Source organism: Cervus canadensis, chromosome 24, assembly GCF_019320065.1.
Source record: "Cervus canadensis isolate Bull #8, Minnesota chromosome 24, ASM1932006v1, whole genome shotgun sequence".
Taxonomy (NCBI): domain Eukaryota; kingdom Metazoa; phylum Chordata; class Mammalia; order Artiodactyla; family Cervidae; genus Cervus; species Cervus canadensis.
In genome coordinates, this window is record NC_057409.1 from 38951164 (window position 1) to 38977648 (window position 26485).

At 40.2% G+C, this 26485-nt stretch overlaps 1 protein-coding gene across 2 annotated transcripts in view; it reads right to left on the reverse strand.

Annotated features, from left to right (window-relative positions):
• Positions 1–251: 251 nt before the first annotated feature.
• Positions 252–26485, reverse strand: part of CPO (carboxypeptidase O) — a 31833-nt gene continuing 5599 nt past the window's right edge. Inside the window, exons 2-9 of one of the 2 annotated variants that reach the window (XM_043445701.1) lie at positions 20722–20821; positions 18672–18773; positions 15075–15179; positions 13854–13964; positions 12314–12404; positions 7694–7896; positions 1452–1536; positions 252–649 (exon numbers count right to left, since the gene is read on the reverse strand). In XM_043445701.1, coding sequence (XP_043301636.1) covers positions 387–649; positions 1452–1536; positions 7694–7896; positions 12314–12404; positions 13854–13964; positions 15075–15179; positions 18672–18773; positions 20722–20821 — 1060 coding nt within the window. In that variant the 3' untranslated portion in view covers positions 252–386. The remainder of the gene's footprint in view (positions 650–1451; positions 1537–7693; positions 7897–12313; positions 12405–13853; positions 13965–15074; positions 15180–18671; positions 18774–20721; positions 20822–26485) is intronic. The other variant, XM_043445702.1, reaches the window with a different exon arrangement.

The window sequence follows — 26485 nt, forward strand, 5'->3', positions numbered from 1 at the left end:
TGGTACCTGGTGAAGAATCTGCCTGCAGTGCAGGAGACCTGCGTTCGATCCCTGGGTTGGGAACATTCCCTAGGGAAGGGAACGGGTGCCCGCTCCAGTATTCTGGCCTGGAGAATTCCATGGACTATAAAGTCCACAGGGTTGCAAAGGGTCGGACACGACTGAGTGACTTTCACTTGTAGCATTACTCTACCAATAACTAATATTATACTCTTTTAAAGTAATAAAAATTAATTACAGCAGAGCAAACATGAACATACAAAGATGATTCATCTTTATTGAAAGTATTTCTAGTTAAATTATTTGATTTCTCTGTATTCGCAAAAGCACCTGTTGGGCAGCCATATCCATGTCACTGGGGCTGAGCAGGCCTGGGGAGGATGCACTCAGAGAAGAGACATGAAGGACATCAGCAAGCTCAGCACCAGAGCAGTAGATTTTGCCTTTCTGGCACTGTTTGTGTACCAGTATTTTTCATATACATCATCCAGGACTGAAAGCACAGCCTCCATGGTTTCCTCACAGGTGGCCTGAATCTGAGCTTCTGGCAGGACAAACCCATAGGTACCATTGTCCCTCAGTTCAAATGTGTACGAAAAGGGGATCCCAATGTCCCGAGCCCAGTCTCTTGAGGATCCTGACGTAGCGTCTACAAATAAAACATGGAGGCAGAGTTAGAAGTTACTCTGGGAAAAGATAGATTTCTACAGCCATTTAAGGGACTAAAGGTTCAGCCTAGCAAAGTCAACTCTTCATACTAGGATCTATGGACAGCTGCCTTCTTCCTCTCTTTGATATTTTCAGCTTTGTCTCCACTCACCATCCCAATACCTGGCATTATAGCAGAGGTTTGGTTAAAATTTGTCAGCTGAATCAGAGACAAGACAATATGATATGGGATGGTAAGAGTCAACTGACATATCAGGGACAGAAACAAAATGACCTATAGGAAAAATATTAGGAAAATATCATCTTGCTGGTTCTTCAGTGCTTGGAGGGGGTGGTAGCTGGGGATTGGGAAAGCAATGCACTGTTCTTTCAACTAAATCCTTTTTTAAAAAAAACTCCAGGCCCCACCTCTTTTGCTTTCTTAGCCTGATGGTCCTCTGGGAACTAAATCAACTGATCAAGGGTCACTGGAAACGGTCTTTCCTGTTAACTCCTATACCTTCTCATGGTTAGCTCTTTATAACTGAAGCCAGAGGGAGTACTGGTCTGAGCCAATGTATTAATTTTTACCTTTAGTTAGCTTGCACCTTATCCCTAGAGAACACAATTCTGGATTTGGACAGACTGCCTTTTATCCTTGATCATTTTGATTTGTACAACTTCCTGTTGATCCATGGAACATTTTTATCCTGTCCACCCCACCCCACTCCAAAGTCCACTGACTTCTTTTGTGCCTTAGATACTATTGAAGAAGCAAAAAAAAAAAAAAAAAAGATACTTACATAAAATATCTGCACTAGATCCAACTCTATAATTGGTTCCATGCTTTGCTTTCAATGCATTTGCTGCCTTCTGTCCAACTTGGATCTGTAGGTGGGAAATGCAGAGACAGATATCTGGTGTTAAAAATAAATCTAACAATCCAGAGGGTTTGCTATTTTGTCCAAATCCATCCTCTGAGTTCCAGACCATCTTTCTAACTTCCCACTGAACACCTATACCTGGGTCATCTGCTGATACTTCAGACTCAACATACTCAAATCCAGTTTCATCATCTCCTCCACTAATAAGGCTGTTTTGATTTTCATCATTCTGTCTTATCATGTGCCCCAATATGTAAATTCTGACAATCATCTTTGACTCTTCTCTCAAATGATGACCAAATTGCACTTCACTCTGTTTCAGTTTTATTAACTCTGAAATGGACTGTTGTCATCTTCTCATAAGTTTTCCTTCCTCTCACCTATCCTTAATCCCAGCTGATCTCCCTGACTTCAGGGTGAACCTTGGAAAGCAGGACCGTGATCATGATCCTGCTGAAAACCCTCACTGACTCTTGGTTGCCCGCTAAGTTAGGGTACACTGCTCAGTGTAGTATTTCAGATTCTCTACAATAAGGACCTAACCCACCTTTCCAGCATCACATTCTCTTGATCCTACCCTAGATTATAGTCAAACTCCAGTTCTCTGACAGTTCCCCAGATGTGCACCCATGTCACTCAGCTTCTCTGCCTTTTCTCAAGATATGCCCTCTACCTGGGTTGTCTCATTTCTTATCTCTGCTGAAATTGCATACCACCTCAAAACCTTCTCAAATGCCAAGTTCTCTGTAGGTCTTTCTTGAGCACCATGACTAGATTATCTCTCCCCACTTTTTTTTCTCCCATAGCCCCTTGTTCATACTCCTCTTATTGCCTCCCTCTTATTTTTATTTAAAGGTATTTGATATTTATCTTTCACAAGCTCATAGATTTTCAGAATAGGAAATGACACCCTTTTCCATACCTATCACCATGTCACCTGACTGCTTTGGAAACCCTTCAGAACTAGATGATGTCTAAGTTCTCAGCCTTGCTCTCTGAAGACCCTTTCCTGAGATCAGAAACACTAACTGAAGTCTAAGTATATTGGCTATGTTTATTGACCATGCAATAAATCTCCTTTCATACCCTACTGACAGTCTAAGTATTCCCCACCCTAGATTCCCTAGTGCTATATTCTAGTCACCTGATGAATTACCCCACTACTTCCCCTTGGGTTCTACATAAGACACCATGAAAATCCCCTTAGCCACCACCTGCCTGGATCCACCATTCCTTCACCCCTTAGGGCAGCCAGACTACACTTTCAGGAGCATCAGTTCCCGTACTTCTTCCCTTGACCAGTGACAGATCTTGTTTTAGATTCTGTCTTTTTTTGCCCTGCTCCTGTACTGTCCCACTGAATCCTAATGTGTGACAGTGTGGTTTTGGGTAGAGTGGATTTAGGCACAGTGACATTCAAAAGGAAAAGCAGGAGAGGTAATAAGTGGCAGTAGGGTTCCATGCAACAGTGGTAAGACTTAGAACTTTAAACTGAACATATTTGCAAGCTTTTTGCCTCCTCTCCACTCACTACTGAGTTTTACATTCTCTCTCTCTTCTGGAAAGATTCTACATCTGCCCTAGTTCCTGGTTCCTAGTTCCTGTTCCTGTCTCCAGAACTGAAATGATGGGTAGGAAGGGTTAAATAAGTGCAAGGAATAAACCTGGTTTTAATCACTTACACTGGAAAGAAGTTGTTGTTTTTGTTGTTCAATTGCTAAATCATGTGTGACTCTTTGTGACCCGCCAGGTTCCTCTGTCCATGGGATTTTCCAAGCAAGAATACTGGAGTGGATTGCCATTTCCTTCTCCAGGGGATCTTCCTGACTCAGGGATTGTACCCTTGTCTCCTTCATCGGGCAGGCTGGTTCTTTACCACTGAGTCACCAGAGAAGCCTCTGGAAAGGGGTACAAGAGCTGTCTGCAGAAAGAAGAGGAAATTATAAGAAGGAGAAGAGAGTCAGAGAGGGGATTTCTGGAGAGAAAAATTCCATTAAGGAAATCAGAAAGAAGAGTAGAGAGAAAGGAAGGATTCAGGGTAGCTGCTGTGGTGAGTGAAATTAAAACACACACCCTGGAGAAAGAGTTGCTAAAATTTAGCAGCTCACTCCTTTTTGTAGTTCTTTGGGAGTCTCTGGTAGAGATATGAATTGCTTTTAATTATTCTTAATTCCCATGTGTTTCTGTGTTTCTTTGAATGAAACTCTGCTAACTTGTCCATGTGGGGTCTTAACTGTTATTGGTTTGCATGAAGCAGCTCCAGGCTACATTTTCTATTCAGATGGGTTCTTGCACTCATTTTTTCTTTCTTGCAACTCACTCCAGACCAAGATTCCTTCTTCTCATGGCCAAACTTAATTTTATATAGTTCCCTCTCCTTAAATCCTGCCTATTGGGTAGGAAAGAATCTTTCCAGTTTCCTTTTCTTTATTGACAAAAGAACTTGTGATTTTTTTTTTTAATGATTACAACAAGAATTACAATGGATAAGTAGATAGGGATAGGAAATATAACATCTATGAGAAGCACGCAGCTGTGATACTTAGCTTATGAGTTTGGTCCTTTCTGAAAAGATGAAATGATTTCCCTATCTCTAGGGGTCGACCGCCTGATTATTCTTCTGCCTCCTTTTGACACTATACTGCAAGGCCATAGAGAGCCAATTCCTCTGCTGTCCTTCTTCTTAGCCTAAAGTTTCCTTCTAGTCAAAATAATAAAAAATCTCTTTGCTAGTAGTGTGTAATTTACATTGTTAAAGACCTCATGCATGCTTAATAACTTCTTTCCTGGACCCAGAGAGTTTCCTATAGGCATATATTCACAGGCAAGATTGATCAAGGCCCTGGCATCTGTGTGGGAGGATGGAACTTGGAATGGGATACAGGGGTTGATATGGAAAGAGTTCAAATGGAAAGAATGTCAGCATTTGAAACATTAGACTTCTTATAGCTATTCTAATTTCCAGAGAAGTTTCGAATGAGGCTATATATAGTTCTATTTCCCCCTACTTAGTGATTGCCAAGTTGTCTATCATGCAGTACAATATTTATCATGATTTCTACAAATTTTTGGTTTTGTAAATACATAGAGATTAATTACTAGTCTCTGGTGGTTGTAAATACACCAGAAATGGAAAACTCCTGGAACAGTTGGTGTGATTCTGTCTTTGTGGGCTCTATCAAAGCTTACCACTGAGAACCTAGAAACACCACTAACTAGCTTCGGTGAGTTTGACACATGGTGGCAACATTTTCTGACTTTTTACGGAGAAGTCTTAGTGATGAACGTTATGCTAACTTTTCCACACCTGATGCTGTAAGAGACACAGAATTGAAGCAATGTTTGTCAATTCAATTTTCCAATCTCCACATAGAGTATTAAGGATTGCCAGTAATTCTCATCTTAGTGTTCCACCTTCCACTAGTGGTAAAGTCAGTGTCCACCCTGTGGTCAGAGGGTTCTAAGGAGACAGCCATCAGTAGCCCAAGACCCTGTGACCTTTGAATGCAAACCCTGCAACATGGTGATGTAGTATTTGTTTTTCTGGACCAAAAAAGGGAATGAAATTGCCTAGAAAAATACTGGGATGTATGAGCCAGTATTTTTTTTTTTTTTTTTTTGCTGGTAGAAGACCTGTCCCATCAAAGAGCTACAATGGCCTGTCTATGGTGGTTCATTTGTATTTGTCATAGAATCCTTTAAGAAGAAATCAAACACCTATGGCGAGATGGTTGGATAGTATCATTGACCCAATGGACGTGAGTTTGCACGAACTCTGGATGATAATGAAGGACAGGGAAGCCTGGGGTCCTGGGGTCACAAAGAGTCAGAAACAACTAAGCGACTGAACAACAACAACAATGGCAAACATCACGGGAACGGGGAGATAAGAAAGGGTCTGGGCTTCTTGACTGAAATCCCTGTTTCTGTACATTCCTGAAGAAATAGAATTTCTGGGGCACAGAAATGAGGAGAATATAGGACACGGTGGCCCAGGCATCAAAGTCAATGACAGCTTCCAGAAGTTGCAAACCCTTCTTAAGTGGAGAGGAGAGGCAGTGTCTGGTGGCCTGATGAATGTGACCCTTGGAATCTGAAGATGTGAGCTCCAACCCAGACTCCACCATTTACCATCTACAGGGATTTTAGAAATACTATTAACTCAAGGTCTTAATTTCTGCAACTCCAAAGTGAGCTTACTATATTGTCATGAGGATCAGATAAGGGCCATAAAATCTCCTTGTAATTTTTAAAGTTCTAGGTAAATGTTATTTCTACCTCGTACAAAATAATCAGGTAGTACAAATGCCCAAAAACAATTGTGGAAAGACACTGGGGTACTGTTGGGTATTTTTGACTACTGGAGGAGGTAGTCCCCTCAGCAAAGATCTACAGTGGTTTTTCTTGTAGAGCCCCGACATGTGTTTTATAAGTGATGTTCCAGGGGGTGAGAGACAAGAAGAATGACAGAGTCCATGGGCCGCCAGCCTTCTGTGATCTTAAGAACAGAGCAAGCCAGGCCCCCATCCAGCCCAGCATTTGTTGATAATGAGAAACTTGTTTAAAAAATATTTTTAAAGGGTATACAGAAAATAACAAGTGTTGGTGAGAATGTGGAGAAATTGGAACTCTTATTCACTATTGGAGGGAATAGAAAATGGGGTACTTGCTCTGGAAATGATGGTTCCTCAAAAAATTGAAGATAGAATTACAACATGATTCAGCAATTCTACTTCTGGATGTGCCATGTGCTCAGTTGTGTCTGACTCTTTGCGACCCCATGGACTGTAGCCTGCCAGGCTCCTCTGTCCATGGAGTCTTCCAGGCAAAAATACTAGAGCAGATTGCCATTTTCTCCTCCAGGGGATCTTCCTGATCCAGGGATCGAAACTGCATCACCTGTGTCTCCTGCATTGCAGGCAGATTCTGAATTGAAAGCAGGGTCTCAAGGAGATATTTGTACACTTGTGTTCATAGCTGCATTATTTGCAATAGGTAAAAGATAGAAACAATTCAATTGCCCATTGATTGATGAATGGGTAAAGAATATGTGGTGCATACATACAATGGAATATTATTCAGCCTTGAAAAAAGGAACTTCTGACACATGGTACAACGTGTATGAAGCTTGAAGATATTATGCTAAGTGAAATAATCCAGTCACCAAAAGGACAGATGCTGTAAGATTCCACTTATATGAGCTACCTAGAGTAGTCAAACTCAGGAGTCGGAGAGTAGAATGGTGGTTGCCAGAGACAAGGTGGATCTGGAGTTGTTGTTTGATAGGTAGAGATATCTGATGATGCAAGGTGAAAGTTTTGAAGATTGGTTGCACAATAATGTGAATATACTTAACTACTGACCTGTCCACTTAAAAATGGTTAAGATAGTAAATTTTATGTTATATCTATTCTACCACAACTAAAAGTTGAAAAAATAAATTTTAGGAAAAGATAACAAATATTACAACAATTCTAAATTGACCCTTTCTTTGACTTATGTCTATTGTTTTCAGGTTCACAAAAGGGCAAGAGCCCAATACTTTCCAGCAATTCTGCCCACCAGGGCTTGGGTAAACAGAGCTTCAGAAAAGGACCCCAGATAAGACAAAGCAGAATTTCCCTGCCCCGGCTTGAATTTCACTGGCACTTCCCCTTACAAATATTCCTAGGCAGAAACTAGAGGCAGAGTTCAGGAGGAAATAAAGCATTGTGTTGAGCAGAGAAGAGAGCAGATATTATTTAGCCATGTTATTTTAGATATGCCATATTCCACTAACAGCTGGCAAGCTCTTTAAAGCACAGTTCAGAAGCTATAATTGCTGAACTGAGCTTCAAGAGAATTTACAGAAATGAAAGCACATTCCTACAGATTATTAACATAATCATCTCATTTATATTATACATGAATACCTAAGATGTCTCCCAACTTGACACTTTTCGAAACAGGTAGTTAATTAATGGAGGTAAAGCAGCATTTAACCTGAAGCCTTCCCAGCAGGCGTCTGGCAAGGTGAGAAAAGCAGGAGAAAGAAAGTAAGGAAAAGCAGAGGGAATAAAAGCAGGGCTGGAGCCAAAATCCTATTAAAGGAAACGAGGGGGGAAAGGAAGGCAGAGTCCTATCGAGGCTTCTCAGGGCTCCGGCACGGTGTATGGGCTTACCAGTTCTTCATGGTTATTTGATTTATTTTTGGTATAGCCATAAGGCACGAGAATGAGCTGCCCGTAAGAGTGCATGGTCAGGAAGCAGGCAATGTTCTCCTTCTTGCTCTCGATAAAGCTGGAAACAGCTTTTGTCTCTGGTTCAGACACGGGTCCTGTTCCACAAAATGTTAAACTTTCACAGTCGTTACTTGCACCAATACCTGAAATATACAGGAAACCCCAAGAAAGGCATCATGATCTCTGTTTAGCACTGACCTGGGTGGGGGATGAGATGGCGGGGGGTTGGGTTGCGAGGAATCACTCTTACTCAGGGCATCTGTGGGTGGAATCAAGGCTTGCCTTTGCTTGTCTAAGTTTGTCCTGGTTAAATAAGTCATTTAAGGAGGAGCATAGAAAGGCAGGAGGGCTGATGTTCACATTTAGAAACAAACTCCCTGCTTATGTGGCTGGGGAAGGAAGATGCAAAAAAGGAAGAGCATTTTCAGCAACCTTTCACTAGAATTTTTGGTGAACCATGAAACAAATGCTTGGGAACCAGTTCTTGGGTCCCAGGATCAGCCTCTGTCATAGTCTTATTGTCCTAAGTTTCTCTTGCTGTTTTATTGGCATGAGTCTCTCTAGAGCTATTTTGCAAGGATAGAAAAACAGTTATTTTCAGTCAGTTGTCCTCACCAGTAATAATAAGGACCATCAACAGAGCACCTTTTCCATGCTGGGCACTGTACTCAGCCCCTTTTGTGAGACATCTGAGAAATGGGATATTTCCTGCCATATCAGTAAACAAGGATATCACAGTCATCACCAATTGCAGCCCTCCAAGGTGAGCTGAGCCTTGAGGGAACTCGGGAAGGGGAAGAATACTTGCCATCTAGCAGCCATCAAAATGCAGCCACTCTCTGCGGTGAACCCCAAGGAAGTTCAGGAGGAGAAAAACAGACAATACTGGCCCCAGATAGCTGAGGTGCATATCAAAGGAGATTTCAGTGAGTCCAAACTCTTGCATCTTCCCATACATAGAAAGGGTTAAATTCCATATCTTGATATATCTGGTTTTCTTTCATTAACAATAATATTTTGACCTTCAGATCACCTGCTGTTTATTGTGAAACTCTACATAAACGTGGCTTTTCCCCTCACCTGCTCAGAGCAGTTCTTTCAAGGTTGCTTCATACACTGTCTCCCAGGCTTGAAATCCTAAAAATTCTCACCGAATAAAACATAATTCTCAACTTCTAGGTTGTGAATGTTTTTCAAGTTGATACATCTCATTGAATCCCCACGACAACCTCCTGATAAGATGGTATTATGTTGAGCCACATTTAAAAAAAAAAAAAGAGAAAACTAAAGCTGAGATAGAGCAATTTTTCCAAGATCACACAGCCACCAACTCTGAACCTTTGTCATCTGGTTTTTAACCAGACTGCTCTTAACCACCCTTATTTCTGTTTGCTTCCAATATATTGAGTGTGTTGGGATTCAGAAACATGAAAATGCCTTAATGAGAAGAAAATGTTTGTCTTGTTCTGCCCCCATGTTGTAAAAAATATCTGCAAGGATAATTCTCTGACTTATCTTTGTAACAATTCATAAACAGATTCTTGATGAAGGTGAAAAAGCAGAGTGAAGAAGCTCGATTAAAACTCAACATTCAAAAAACTAAGATCATGGCATCCGGCCCATCACTTCATGGCAAATGGATGGGGAAACAAGGGGAACAGGGACAGATTATTTTCTTGGGCTCCAAAATCACTGTGGATGCTGACTGCAGCCATGAAATCAAAAGACATTTGCTCCTGGGAAGAAAAGGTATGACAAACCTAGATAGCATATTAAAAAGCAGAGACATCACTTTGTCAACAAAGGTCCATATAGTCAAAGCTGTGGCTTTTTCAATAGTCATGTACAGATGTGAGAGTTGGACCATAAAGAAGGCTGAGCACCAAAGAATTGATGCGTTCAAATTGTGGTGCTGGAGAAGACTCTTGAGAGTTCCTTGGACAGCAAGGAGATCAAACCAGTCAATCCTAGAGGAAACAAATCCTGAATATTCATTGGAAGGACTGATGCTGAAGCTGAAGCTCAATACTTTGGCCACCTGATGTGAAGAGCTGACTCATTGGAAAAGACTCTGATGCTAGGAAAGACGGAGGGCAGGAGGGGAAGGGGGCAACAGAGGGTGAGATGGTTGGATGGCCTCATTGACTCAATGGACATGTGTTTTAACAAACTCTTGGAGATAGTGAAAGTCATGGAAGCCTGGCATGCTGCAGTCCACGGGGTCACAAAGTCAGACATGACTCAGTGACTGAACAATATATTTTAAAACAAAGTGATGCAGAAATTCCTTGCATTCCTATATACTAACAATGAAAAAACAGAAAGAGAAATTAAGGAAACAATACCATTCACCATTGCAACAAAAAGAATAAAATACTTAGGAGTATATCTACCTAAAGAAACAAAAGACCTATACATAGAAAACTATAAAACACTGATGAAAGAAATCAAAGAGGACACAAACAGATGGAGAAACATACCGTGTTCATGGATTGGAAGAATCAATATTGTCAAAATGGCTATTCTACCCAAAGCATCTATAGATTCAATGCAATCCCTATCAAGCTACCAACGGTATTTTTCACAGAACTAGAACAAATAATTTCACAATTTGTATGGAAATACAAAAAACCTCGAATAGCCAAAGTAATCTTGAGAAAGAAAAATGGAACTGGAGGAATCAACCTGCCTGACTTCAGACTCTACTACAAAGCCACAGTCATCAAGACAGTATGGTACTGGCACAAAGACAGAAATATAGATCAATGGAACAGAATAGAAAGCCCAGAGATAAATCCACGAACCTATGGACACCTTATCTTTGACAAAGGAGGCAAGGATATACAATGGAAAAAAGACAACCTCTTTAACAAGTGGTGCTGGGAAAACTGGTCAACCACTTGTAAAAGAATGAAACTAGAACACTTTCTAACACCATACACAAAAATAAACTCAAAATGGATTAAAGATCTAAATGTAAGACCAGAAACTATAAAACTCCTAGAGGAGAACATAGGCAAAACACTCTCCGACATAAATCACAGCAAGATCCTCTATGACCCACCTCCCAGAATATTGGAAATAAAAGCAAAACTAAATAAATGGGACCTAATGAAACTTAAAAGCTTTTGCACTACAAAGGAAACTATAAGTAAGGTGAAAAGACAGCCCTCAGATTGGGAGAAAATAATAGCAAATGAAGAAACAGACAAAGGATTAATCTCAAAAATATACAAGCAACTCCTGCAGCTCAATTCCAGAAAAATAAATGACCCAATCAAAAAATGGGCCAAAGAACTAAACAGACATTTCTCCAAAGAAGACATACAGATGGCTAACAAACACATGAAAAGATGCTCAACATCACTCATTATTAGAGAAATGCAAATCAAAACCACAATGAGGTACCATTACACGCCAGTCAGGATGGCTGCTATCCAAAAGTCTACAAGCAATAAATGCTGGAGAGGGTGTGGAGAAAAGGGAACCCTCTTACACTGTTGGTGGGAATGCAAACTAGTACAGCCGCTATGGAAAACAGTGTGGAGATTTCTTAAAAAACTGGAAATAGAACTACCATATGACCCAGCAATCCCACTTCTGGGCATACACACTGAGGAAACCAGATCTGAAAGAGACACGTGCACCCCAATGTTCATCGCAGCACTGTTTATAATAGCCAGGACATGGAAGCAACCTAGATGCCCATCAGCAGATGAATGGATGAAGAAGCTGTGGTACATATACACCATGGAATATTACTCAGCCATTAAAAAGAATTCATTTGAACCAGTCCTAATGAGATGGATGAAGCTGGAGCCCATTATACAGAGTGAAGTAAGCCAGAAAGATAAAGAACATTACAGCATACTAACACATATATATGGAATTTAGAAAGGTGATAACGATAACCCTATATGCAAAACAGAAAAAGAGACACAGAAATACAGAACAGACTTTTGAACTCTGTGTGAGAAGGTGAGGGTGGGATGTTTCAAAAGAACAGCATGTATACTATCTATGGTGAAACAGATCACCAGCCCAGGTGGGATGCATGAGACAAGTGCTCCGGCCTGGTGCACTGGGAAGACCCAGAGGAATCGGGTGGAGAGGGAGGTGGGAGGGGGGATCGGGATTGGGAATACATGTAAATCCATGGCTGATTCATATCAATGTATGACAAACCCACTGGGAAAAAAAAAAAAAAAAACTATAAAAAAAAAGAAAAAGGAAAAAAAAAAATAAAACAAAGTGATGGATTTCAAACATATTCACACAGATCAAAGTCATTGTTGCTCTTTTTTAGGCAATCTCACTTGAAAAGTCTTGCATATGAGTGTTGCTGTTCTTATTGCATAGATAATATCATCTCTTTAGACAGAGTAACACTGACCAGGAAGTCCAGAAAGCTATACAAAATTTGATGTTTATTTCAAAAGTTGCATATATAAATAGTACTAACTCTAGTAATGCACGTCTTTCCTGGCTTCTCTGCTCCATTTTTTTGTTTTTTGTTATTCATCTACTTACTAATGATGTACTTAGTAAGCGTGTACTTACTACACCAGGATGCATCAAAGTTTCGATTGAGATCTGTTCCAAAACACGTGCCATTATTATGGGATGAACGGGACTTCCTCCAAAGCCGATCCTGTAACAGGGAAACAAACAGGGATGCTGTCATTCTAAGGTCTCATAAATCACAGTGTAAGTGATAATGGGTGGTCCTCGAACACGAAAAATAGTTCCTAGGATTGTCTGGAAGAACCTGCCTCAACATTATGAAGCTAGTGCATTTAATTTTTAGTCCCCCAGATGGGTTAGTAACCCCCAATAACAGGAACATCTGTACCACACTAAGTGCACATGTGTGTAAACCATCACTTTGGAAGGGTAATTTGGCCTCTCCCTCATGGGCGGATTAATAGTGCCTGGTGGGTGTAATCTGCTTAATCAAGAAAAGCTTCAGAGAGTCATTTTTTTAGGTCCAAGTGATAAAGAATGAAAGAGAAATGGCTTGGCAGATGGAAAAAGGCTCTTCCAGGTGCATCAGAGATGGTTTGTGCACATTTCTGGAGGCAGACAACTGACGAGTAGAGATAGGGCTAAAGACATGTTTCACCAGACAAGCCGGGAGGGAAGGGCTTGATTTATACTGGGCCAGAGAGGCCGTTACAGAGAAAGGGGTCCCTTGAAAGTCTGGGGGAGCCGGAAGAAGTGGGAGGAATGAAGACTCCCTAGAAACAGGGGCTCTGACTTCTGGAGCAGTATGCTTTAGAAACATTTTAAAAGAGGAAGTTGTCTATTAAATAAAAATCTTGGATTTCCCTGGTGGTGTAGTGGATATGAATCCGCTTGTCGCTGCAGGGTTCAATCCCTGGTCAGGAAGACCCCCACATGCCACACTGCAACTAAGCCTGTGCCCCGCAGCTCCTGAGCTGCGCACCCGCAATTCTGTGCTCGGCGACAGAAGCCACCGCAGTGATACGTCCGCACACAGCAACGAAGAGTACCCCCAGCTTACCGCAACTGGAGAAAGCCTGCACAAAGCAACAAAGACCCAACGCAGCACCCCCACCCAAAAAAAAAATGATAATGTTATGAGATGCTCCCCTGCCCCCAACTCCATACGCATGACCATCATGGAAAAATAAAGGTTGGGTTAGAATTTATAGATTATTTGTGCCACTCGTGTTTCAAGAACTGATTTAAGGATACACGGTAGTACGGGAATTTTATACCAACATAATCCTTATCAGGTGACAGGCAATCCACAAATTTTATTTTATTTTATTTTTCATTTATTTTTATTAGTTGGAGGCAATCCACAAATTTTAAGGAGATGGAGTTGAAGAAACATTAAGTCTGAAAAACTGGGAATATGTCAAAAACAAACAAAAAAACATGTTCAAAAAAGGCCTTCAGCGTCCCCAATCCTTAGATTGTTGACTTAAAAATGTGGATTTTAATCCCAAATGAGGTTTCTTCCTTTAAATGACCACAAAACATTTTTATAGTTGCAGTGACTGAAGTCAGAAAATGAACCTGAATCAAGATCTAGTTTGTGAACCCATCCCAGGACCAAACTCAATGTACTCACAGCCGTCCAAGTGTAGATGTAACCATCTATGTTAAGAACTGGAAGCACATAGAAGTCCAGCTTTTTAAGGAGCCTTCTTATCCTTTGGTTGTCTTTATAGTTCTGTAGAATCTGGACATTTAATAGGAAAATGTTTGGAATGATCCTGGTAAGAGGTCTTTTCTCTCAATTTTCTAACAATTTCAGCTTAATCGTAGGAGGTGAGTGTGCACTGGCCTTTGCCCATCAATCCTGCCTCAATTGTCCTGTTCAATGTTGTAGTCTTTCTGAAACCTCTGCATGCATCAGAATCACCTGGAGGCTGGCTTGTTAACATACTGCCCACCTGGCTACACAGCCCCATCTCCACCCCCAGCCCCAATTCACTAGGTATGAGGTAGTGAGGTGGAAACCCAGAATTTGCATTTTGAACAAGTTCCCAGTTACGTTGATGCTATGGGTCTAGGAACCAGATTTTGAGAACTACTCCTTGTGGATGTCATCCTGTCTGGGCTTCTGAAAAGGCTTGACACAAAAGTATCTTATACTAATTTTAAAGTCTTGTTCCCTAAGGAGGGGTACAGGTAATATGTGAGAATTCACGGAGCAAGGTATTGATAGTTTCTATGTGCTAATCTCTTAATCACAACAGGCACTGAAGCAGTCATTTCACACAATTTTTGCAGGTGAAAAACTAGGGGTCCTGGTGTTAGAAATTGTGCACCAGACTGTTAGAAAGAGATGGCTCTGGGATTTAAACTCATCTCTGACTCCCAAGATGTATTTTCTTCTCCATTTACATTTGTTTACCTTCCAATAAAAGTGATTTGGGGTGCACTAGAAAGACAACAGAACATCTAACTCAGTTTTCAGTGAACCTACTTATGAATTCCATTCACTTTGAGGTGAAGGAGCAGTTCAGTGGAGAGCTGCCTTGCCGATATGTGAAAAGAAACATGCTCTCCAAATAGCTGAGACGTGACAGGTATTTTGTAGGGTAGTTAGCCACCTGGTGGCTCAGACAGTAAAGAATCCGTCTGCAATGTGGGAGACCTGGGTTCAGTCCCTGGGTTGGGAAGATCCCCTAGAGGAGGGCATGGCAACCCCCTCTAGGATTCTTGCCTGGAGAATCCCCATGGACAGAGGAGCCTGGCAGGCTACAGTCCATGGGGTTGCAAAGAGTCAGACACGACTGAGCAACTAAGCACAACTAGCCATTGTGAGGAAGTTAAAAACACTTACGTCTTTCACAAACCACTGGCAGAAAGCAGGGGCAATCCATTCCCTGGCATGAATTCCACAGTCCATCCAAATAATCTTCTTGGGGTTATTGGATGGTTGGCTGATCTGGAGGGGACATTTGTGTTCCATTATCAAACAATTGCTTATGATTGCAAGCCACTGTGAAAAGTTACTAGATTTTGTTTTATTCCCCTCCATTTTATTCTGTCTCTCTCCATTCTGTGGTTTCAAGGATGAGGCAAGGCTGCTGGCAAAGACACCCACCAATATGACCCTCCTATGGTTACACTTGCTGTCTTTCTGTTACCTTGGTTGTTGTTCTTAGGACAGCTTACTGACTCCCCTGTGTCCCCTTCATAAAGCCTGGTCTCCCCTATACCTTAAATTATTCCCTAAGTTTAAATAAAGGCTAAAACTTCCAAGCCAAAAACTGTGATGCTAAATTTCTATAAACCTTATGAAACCTTCCCACGTAGAGTTCACTCACAGTGAAAAAGTACACAAGTAGTAACATTCAAGAATCAAAAGAAGTAAAATTGAATCCCAGTCTACATTTAAGGACTTCCCCAATGGCTCAGCAGTAAAGAACCCCCCTGCCAATGCAGGAGACATAAGAAACACCGAATCGATCTCTGGGTTGGGAAGATACCCTGGAGAAGGAAATGGCAACCTGCTCCAGTATTTCTGCCTAGAAAATCACATGGACAGAGGAGCCTGGCAGGCTATAGTTCATAGGGTCACAAAGAGTTAGACATGACTGAAGTGACTTAACATGCACACATGCACTACATTTAAACTTCTTGAAAACTGTGAAAGGATCCAAATACACAATGTCCTGCGATACTTATTAAATTCATTAATTTCTCCTTTCCTTAGAGACTCCTCCAGTACCAGCTGACCCAGTCTTCTTTCTCCTCTTCCCACTTGTTCTTGTCTATCAGGTTAGCCTCACTCAAGCAATAGAGATCCTCTCCTCTTTCGGGGCAATTAAAGATTCTCTTTGACGGAGAAATTGTGAACATGCCCATGTTTGTAACAGTCACATCTGGTTCTGTTTTGTAAATGTCCTGGACTCTTGATCATTGAAAGCTCTCGGGAGTTGGACTGATGAAGGTTCTCCCTCTGTATCTTTGAGAAAGTTACAAATTTTGAAATATGCAGCTTGAATTCATCATATTCAAGGAATTTTTCCTTTTAGCCTCACCCATTTTCAAAGCTCCTAATCTACCTTTTACCTTAAATTCTGTCTTATAATTCCCTCTTTTATGAGTATATATATATGACCATAAGTTTATCTTTATTGCCTCCTTATTACATGCCAATTCTCTTTTTAAAAAGATGTCCTGTGCAAAGGATGTTTAGATGTCTTCTTGGCTGACTCAGCTCAGCTTAACAACCTATGGAAAGTCACATAGGTAGGTGGCCCACATTTAACATAGCAGTCAACTCCTCGGTAAATTCTGTTTTAAAGTCAATAGACATTTTTGTAACTGTGAGTAACTAAAATTTGAGGATGTGCTTTGCAAAATAACATGTCTATAATAAGTAGTAAGAGGACAGCAAACAAATAATGCTAGTTTTTAATGCCAAACTGCTTTGGTGGTGGTTCTGGAAGAGCAGTCCTGGGCCAGTGATATCAGCACCAGCTAGGAACTTGTTAGAAATGCATTGTGGTCCTGAAACGTGTGCCTGGGGTGTGCCTCGTCGCTCAGTCGTGTCCAACTCTTTGTGACCTCATGGACTGTAGCCCACCAGGCTCCTCTGTCCATGGGGATTCTCCAGGCAAGAATACCAGAATGGGTTGCCATGCCTTCTCCAGGGGATCTTCCCAACTCAGGGATTGAACCCAGGTCTCCCACATTGCAGGTAGATTCTTTACCGTCTGAGCCACCAGGGAAGCCCTCTGAAACTTGAGTGTGCATCAAAATGGCCTGGGGGAGGGCTTGTTAAAACACAGATTGCTGGGCCCAACCCCAGAGTTTCTGATTCAGTAGATCTGCAGTTAGGCCCAAGCATGTGCATTTCTAACAAGTTCCCAGGTGACGCTGATGCTGCTGGTCCAGGGCCGCCCTTTGAAAACCCGCTGATTAGGTGCAGCAGTCATCAACCCTGCTTGTACCTTAGGGTCATCTAGGGAGCTTTCAAGGGGTGCCTGGGACCCATCCTGGAGCAATTAGCTCAGAATCTCTGTGAATGGGACCCAGGCATCAGTATTAAGCAAGCAGGATTGAAAAATCACTGGTCTGAACCTGAGAGTCTGTGGAAAAGTGGTTAATCAGCCTCAAACACTTTTCATTATGTCATATGCAAAAGGGGCAGAGAACTTTGGGACCAGCTTATTCCTCTGGCTATGCTATGATCTGACATTGTGACTTTGCACAAGTCACTTTACTTCTCTGGGTCTTTGTTCCCTCATAAAATGAGGGAACCAAAAATAAAGGTTGTCCATAATGTTCAAATATTTTTTTATGGAAAATAATGTGTTAAAGAAAGCTGAGTGCCGAAGAACTGATGCTTTTGAACTGTGGTGTTAGAGAAGACTCTTGAGAGTCTCTTGGACTGCAAGGAGATCCAACCAGTCCATCCTAAAGGAGATCAGTCCTGAATATTCATTGGAAGGACTGATGTTGAAGCTGAAACTCCAATACTTTGGCCACCTGATGTGAAGAACTGACTCATTTGAAGAGGCTCTGATGCTGGGAGGGATTGAGGGCAGGAGGAGAAGGGGATGACAGAGGATGAGATGGTTGGATGGCATCACTGACTCAATGGACATGAGTTTGGGTAAACTGGGAGTTGGTGACGGACAGGGAGGCCTGGCATGCTGCAGTCCATGGGGTTGCAAAGAGTCGGACACGACTGAGTGACTGAACTGAACTGAATGTGTTAAAAAACAATTTTGTAAAAACTCAAAAGCATGAAAAGTGAACTGGGGATTTCACCCTTCTGCAGACCATACTTCCTGCCCCCGCCCACCCCAACTGTGGGAACACTGGAGGAATCCAGGCCTTCACAGAACACAGTCTGGAAACCGCTCAGCCAGAATGTCTTAAGTTCTTTTCAGCCACCATCCGCAATTCTAAGTTCCTCAGTTTTAGCAGGGACAAGGGAAGCACAGCAGGAAGAAAAACTAAGGAGTAAGTTCTTATTTCTGGACCTTAGGTAGTGCAGTGGTAAAGAATCCTAGTGCCAATGAAGGAGTCTGAAGAAATGCAGGTTTGATTCCTAGGTCAGGAGCATCCCCTAGAGAAGGAAATGGCAACCCACTCCAGTATTCTTGCCTGGGAAATCCCATGGATGGAGGGCCCCAATGGGCTACACGGGGCTGCAGAGTTGGACACGACTGAGCGACTGAGCAGGCAAGCCCATGGTGTCACACAACCATTCCAAGTTCTCTTTGCTTCCGAACATGATTCCACCCAGGTGATTAATATGTAAGCATTTACAAGTTGTTAATTTTAAAAGCCCAGTTTGGGGTGGAAAAGTCAGCATCTCTCTGTCCTGTCTCTTTAACCTTGTCCGTACTTGTGACTAGAGCCCCTGAATAGTAAGCAAATATCCTTGGGTAAGGCTGTAACTCTCAGCCTTCTCACTCACCTTCAAATAATACATGGGCCGGCTCTCATAGGTCATTCCTAGGAAATGCTGTGTCACCACTTCAGTGTACTTCTCCCTTATCTCACTCATCCACTGGTAGATCTGAAACAGCCAGGGAGGACTGAGGTTATCAATCAGAAGATCCTTTGCTTGCCTCTAATTAAGATAATTGTTTCTTTCATCAAGATACTGAACTTTCAACTCTTGGCTCTTCATTAGCACACAAATGAAAGACAACCAATGAATTACAACTGTCCTTTCTCCCCTTTTCTTTAACACCACCCAGGCTAGGACACCCTGTTGAACTTCACAAATAAATGATTGAGAATGATCAAGTTCAACAATGCAGAATAACACTTCCGAAACATTGTCCAATCACACAATCTTCAAATAGCCACCAGCCTTCTGGACTTTGCTGTGGCACTCAATCATGCCAGAAATTTCAGGATAAGCTTATTTTGTGGGATCTTCTTTGAATCCCCAAAATATCCTTTGTTAATGTCCATGAATCCAAAATTAGAGAAGAGTCTGGGTATGCCCCTTCACAGAACAGTGAAATTTCTAAATCAAGACCAAGTTAATAACTTTAAGGAGAGAATGAAATAAGGTCCTTTAAGGGTCCTTTAAGGGAGAATGAAATAAGCAATTAACCAAGATAAGACATATTAGGACAGTCCTCAGCATATGATACCCTCCACATTCAATTTCTGTATAGTAGAATTATCTGAATGATAAGAATTATGGTAAATGATAATAATTAATTTGGCATAACAAATTCTATTTGGATTTCTGTGTCTCAATTGACTTTGTCTCAATTCTGTCTCAATTCTGACACAAATTTCTGTGTCTCAATTGACTTTCATCTTAGCATGGAATATCTATGGATAAAATGCATTATTAAATGAGGGAAGAGATTAACAACTCATCACATGGGTACTATATGCTTTTCTGTGATGAGACTGGATCAGATGCAGGTGCCCTGAGTCCTGGGAGAGAGATAAATAGCACATCACAGTTGCAGCTATCATTTTATTTATTGCTTCATCAGTAAAAGTGTAGCCTATTTCATTTACTCTCACAACCAAACTGCGGGAGAAGTACTGCTATTCCTTTTTCACATATAAGGAAACTGAGGAACAAAGAGATTAAATGCCTTGGACAAGGTCAAAGAGCAAGTAACCAAGCCAAGTTTATCTCGTCTCTGATACCAGCACATACACTTCTCATGGGTCTTACTGGATCTTGTTAAGAAAAAAAAAATCTAAGAGACTTTAGTATTTTGGGGTGAATGTTACAGAGGAAAGTGTAAGTTTTTTCTTGTACTCTTTGGAAAAAAATATGGAAAATATTAATATATTTCCCAAGACTGAGGAAATAAGTGGTAAAGCCTGGCTGGAGGGCAACTTGGGCATTTATATAAAAAATGTAAATGATTGTTTAACCCAGCAATTCTATTTTTAGAAATTTATACTTCAAAAGAAGTGTTACATAATATCACATACATATATACACTGCATATATGCATAAATACTTTTTACTGTATCCAGTTTCAGAAACCACTAAACATATCTTCATAGCAATACAAATATTTCTTTTGAGAGAGGTTGCCTGTGTTTCTTCTATTCTACCGGAAATACCACTCTTTTAGCTAAACAGGATTCAATCAGAAGGCTTCTCCACCCGTGTTTTACATCCATATACACACTGATCCTGCCCTACTTAAAGCAGCTAAAAGACTTGATGAACAAGAGTAACATTTAATTTTGACCCATGTTTACACTAGAAAAACTGGGGCATTCTTTTCCATTTTTTTTCTTTTGGTTGTTGATTTACTTTTTTATTTCTATCACTAGATTTGTATCTGTAATGGTGATGGTCACAGAATGATGTTTGTGAATCCCTTGACCTCAGTGCACAGACAAATCTCAACTTCTCATTTTGAGGCCCTCTGGTCTGCAGATATTAACAGTGAACTATGCCTTGCCCACCATAAAGCAGTTGTAACTACCACCAACCCCCACACCATGCGTCCGTGCGCGTCCGTGCTCACCTCCCCCATGGGGTGGTATCTGTTATAAGAATATGTCTCCAGGATCCTCCATGGACTCGCCACTTTATCCACAACTTCTTGTCTCTGTTGTGTGAGGGATCTGCAAAGACAAAAAGCAGCAATGAAACCAGGATTATCATGAGGGTTGGAAGGTTGATGATAAAAGTAGTGGAAACCAACATGCACAGAACCCTGAGGACAGAAGTCAGTCCTCATGTCTCGCCTGTGCAGCTTACTCACTGTGAGACCATGGGTACCACTAAGCCCCTCTGAACTGCAGTTTCTTCATCTGCAGGTTGGGGACAGCCATTCCCACTTTGCAGGGAGGCTGGGATAATTCAGCAAGATGTTGTAGATAAGAACACTTTTTAAATTTGTAAAATAAAGAATAAGATTTATTGAACTGAAACTTACTGTGAGACATTCATTAGATTAACCAATTTGAATCTCTCACTTTTCTGGAAAACTCTAAGATGAGATATTCTTTTTTTTTTTTTTTTTTTTAGCCACATCCTGAGGCATATGGAACCTTTGTTCCCAGACCAGGGATCAAACCCATGTTTCCTGACCTGGAAAGTGAAGTCTTAGCCACTGGACCACTGGTTAAGTCCTAAGATAAGGTATTCTCTTTTTAAAAACATAATTTTATTTATTTTTGGCTGCACTGGGTCTTTTTGTTGCTACAAGTGGGCTTTCTCTAGCTGCTGTGAGCAGGGGCTACATTCTAGTTGCAGTGCTGGTGTTTCTCATTGCAGTGGCTTCTCTTGTTGCAGCTCCCAGATTCTAAAGCACAGGCTCAGTGGTTGTGGCACATGGGCTTAGCTGCTCCACAGCACACAGAATCTTCCCAGACCAGGGATCAAACCACACCTCATGTGTCTGCAGGTAGATTCTTTATCACTGAGCCACCAGGGAAGCCCCAAAGTATTCTTATTACCCTCATTTCAGAGATGAAGAAATTGGGTCACAGGGAAAGTATTGTTAGGACTTAAACTCTGATAGCCTGAGTGAAAAGCCTGAAGTATTAACCTCAATACTGTATACAGTTGTAAGAATCTTTATGCAGTGGTTTATATTTTTTTAAAACAAGCTTTGTTTTTTAGAGGAGTTTTAGGTTCACAGCAAAATTGGATGAAAAATACTGAGAGTTCCCATATACTTGCTGTTCCCTGCCCCCTCCGACACACACAACCTCCCCCATTACCAACATCCCACACCAGAGCAGTCTATTTGTTACAATAAACCTACATAGACACATCATTATTTCCCAAAGTCCATAGGTTACACGAGGGTTCACTCTTGCTGTTGTAAATTCTATGGATTTGGACAAATGCATAATGATGTGTAGCCACCATTATATTAATAGTATCATACAGAAGAGCTTCACTGCCCTAGAAATCTTCTCTGATCTGCCTATGCATCTTCCCCTCCTACCTAACCCCTGGCAACCACTGATCTTTTCAGTTTTAGTTTTGCCTTTTATAGAATGTCATGTAGTTGGAATCATGCAGCATGTGGCCTTTTCAGATTGGTTTCCTTCACTTAGTAATATGTATTTAACTTTCTTCTATGTCTTTTTAGGGCTTGATAGTTCATTTCTTTTTGTGCGTGCTAAGTCGCTTCAGTTGTGTCCAACTCTGAGCAACCCTATGGACTGTAGCCTCCAGGCTCCTCTGTCCATGGGGATTCTCCAGGCAAGAATACTGGAGTGTCCCCTCCTCCAAGGGATCGTCCCAACCCAGGATCCAATCCAGGTCTCTTATGTCTCCTGCCTTAGCAGGCAGGTTTTTAGCGCTGTCTGGTCTACTGTCTATCTTGCCATAGTTTATTTATCCATTCACCCACTGAAGAATATCTTGGTGGCTTCCACGTTTTGGAAGTTATGAGTGAAGCTGCCATAGATAGCTGTGTGCAGTGTTTTGTGGACATAAGTTTTCAATTCATTTTGGATCATACCAAATTGGATCATACCAATTCATTTTGGATCCTACCACGGAGCATGTTTGCTAGATCATATGGCAAGAGTATGTTTAGTTTTGTAAGAAACTACCAAATGGTCTTCCAGAGCAACTGAAAGAACTGTGCCATTTCTCATTTTCTCCAGCAAGGTTTTCTATGTTTATTTGCCACCTGTGTATCTTCTTTGCTGAGGTGTGTCCATTCAGGTCCTTTGTCCATTTTTAAAATCAGGTTGTCTCTTTGTTATTACTAACAAAGAGTTCTTTGTATGTTTTAGATAACTATGCTTTATCAGATATGTCTTTTGCAAATATTTTCTCTCACTTTGTGGCTTGTCTTCGCCTCCTCTTGACATTATCTTTTGCATAAGTTTTTAATTTTAATAAAGCATAAGCTATCAATTATTTACTTCATGGTTCATGTCTTTGGTGATGTATTTAAAAAATCATCACTATTCCCAAATTTATCTAGACTTTCTCCTACATTATCTTCTAGGAGTTTTATGGTTTTACATTTTACATTTTTTAGGTCTATAATCCATTTTGAGTTAATTTTGTAAAGAATGTAGGTCTGTGTCTAGATTCACTTTTTGTGTGTGTGTGGATGTCCAATTGTTCCAGCACCATTTATTGGATTTTTTCAATTTTTTTTCCTTTATCTACTGATATGATCATGATTACATTAATTGGTTATCAAATGTTAAACTAAACTTGCATATCTGGGATAAATTCAGTCAGTGGACATGGTGTATAATTCATTTTGTACATTTTTGGATTTAATTTGCTAGTGTTTTGTGATGGATTTTTACATCTATGTTCATGAGAGATATTGATCTATAGTGTTTTTTCCTCATGATGTCTTTGACTGGTTTTGATATTTGGTTGGCCCCAAAGAATGAATTAAAAAGTATTCCCTCTGCTTCTATTTTTTAGATGAGACTGTAGAGATATAACTTTTTCCTTAAATATTTCATAGAATTCACTGAACACATCTGGGCTTGGTGCTTTGTTTTGTAAGGTTATTAACTATTGATTCAATTTCTATAACATATTCTTTGTTGCTTAGTTGCCAAGTCGTGTGACCCCATGTAGCCCACCAGGTTCCTCTGTGGGAACCCCATGTAGCCCAGGTTCCTCTGTCCTTGGGATTTCCCAGGCAAGAACAATGGAGTGGATTGGGTTGCCATTTCCTTCTCCAGTGGATCTTCCCAACTCAGGGATAGAACCCAGGTCTCCTGCATTGGCAGATGGATTCTTTACCACTGAGACACCTGGGAAGCCCATAATAGATAAAGGCCTATGTAATGGATTGCCATGTATGGCTTATATTTTAACAAACAGTTTGATAAAAGTATTCAATGCCTCTCCTTTGTGCCAGAACAATAATATACAATATATGATTTATTCTCATTACAACTCTGTGAAATGTCATCATCCATGTTCTACAAATAAGGAAAGTAGGCCAAGAGAAATCAAGTAACTTGCAAACAGTCACAGAGTTAGTAAGTCATAGAGCTAATTCTCTGTCTCCAAACCACACAAATGTTTGAGGAATGTTTTGGTTCCCTAACTAAAAGTCTTTACCTAAGTTAAAAGTAGGGTTATATTTTCATTATGAGAGCATAGTAATTGATCATTCATTTACCCAATAACTATATTTGGAGTGATTTCTTTCTATGTTAATAGCACTAGGATGTGAGTTTTTAGTGAAGCTAGGATGTGAACTTTTGGATAGAGAGAAAGAAATGTGTTAGTGATCTAATTAGCTAATGTTTCAATGATTTTATCTATTTTCTCACATTTTTTTTTCTCTGAATGTTCTGGCATTATATTTAGCCTCATTTTATAATCTGTAAAATGGGAATAATACCTTTCCAAGGGGTTCTTATGAGGATTAAATTAGTTAGTCCATGTTTTAAAATAAGCTAATTTCTGGAACGTAGTTAATGCTTAATGTATGTGAAAACATAGTAGCAATTCAAAACAATGCTGAGTAAAAACCCTATTTTGCTACAATAATATTGAAAATAATAATTATATGGAGAATAATTTGCCATCTAACTGATATTATCTTCAAACAATATCAAACTACAAAATATTTTGATAGAATCAGTTAAAACTCAAGTTCAATTCACATTATATAACTCCAATGTAGAACTGACTATATTTAATTTTTTAATCTGTTCAATTAGCACCATGTACCATAATAATCACCCACTGGAGTAGAAATCAATTTCTCTACACAATTCCATGATTTTAATTGTTACTAATATTAATAATAATAATCTGAACTTAGCAGAAGCTCTTTATCTTCAAAACTGTAAATGTTTTATTGTTAAATGAGTAGTATTTCATTTAGGTTGTCCAAGAAAAGCTCACAAGATATGATTGTCTAGATAATTAGTTAAAACAATGAAATGAATTTTAAAAGGAGATTACAAGAAACAAATGCTGTTAAAATTGTAATTGTTGTGGAGCAATACACTTTTCCACTCAAGGATGAATCTCTAATGCTTATCATCTATTCAATTTTTTAAGAAAACCAGAGTGCTTCAGAATGAACAATTTCAGTTTAAAAATACTATAAGTGTAATATGTTGAGGCCGATTATTTACAAAACATATTATCATTTTATAAAGAAAACACATACATCCCTTGGTGTGTTTAAAATTTAAAAAAATTCAACTTACCCATAAATTTTCAGAAACTCATTTCATCTGCTATTATCAAATAATCATCTAGTATATATATGTTATATTAATGTTTGTTAACCCTTTTGGGCACTATAGTCTAGGCACCAGTCTAAACATTTACATTATTATCTTATCTAATTTATTCAATGACCCAATAGGTAGGCACCCTTGGGACTCTATGCAAAAGTGATAACACAGTAATAGTAATAGAATATAGATTTCTTCCTTACAGAGCTTAAAATCTACTTAAGGAAGTGAGATATAAATACATGAAAAGCAAAATAACTTAGCTATTAAGAAATATAAAGTGAGGTATGATGAGCTAGAGCCTAACTACCAATTAAATAGTGCACTAAGTGTATTGAGGACAGGAGAGGGAGAATCCCAAACTGAAGAGTAGTTGGTAATAATAGCGACCAATATTTTACAAGCAATTATGCATGTCAGCACTGTTCTAACTCTACATATAATTCTAACAACAATCCTTAAGGTAAATTCTAGTATCCTAGGTTGTTGGATTTTTTTTTTTCTCCTGTGAAGATTTTGTTACAGAGGCTAAATTAGGCATTTGCGTGCATGCTAAATCACTTGAGTCATACCTGACTCATTGCGACCCCACGGGCTATAGCCTACCAGGCTCCTCTGTCCATGGGATTCTCCAGGCAAGAATACTGGAGTGGGTTGCCATGCCCTCCTCCAGGGGATCTTCCTGACTTTGGGATCTAACCCACGAATCTCACATCTACCTGCATTGGCAGGGGGGTTCTTTACCACTAGTGCCACCTGGGAAGTCAAATTATATGTTTATTATACTCTAGAAAACATGCATTAAAATGTTTATTAGCCTATTTTTTTAAATTATCGATCTCTAATTTGGACTACAAAGAAAGCTAAATAAATGTTAGCACTATAAATGCATCAGGACCTCGTTTTGGTGCTTTTGCAGAATGGGGAGAGGAGAGGAAATGAAGCTAATGAGAAGAGTCTTTTCAGCCCTTCCTTCTCACTCTTCACACTGGCTGTCCAACTGAGAAAGGAGATCACTGCAGATGCTTTCCTGTGGGGTTGGGACCAGGGATAGTGGTTGTTCAAGGCAACACGGTTCTTTCCATC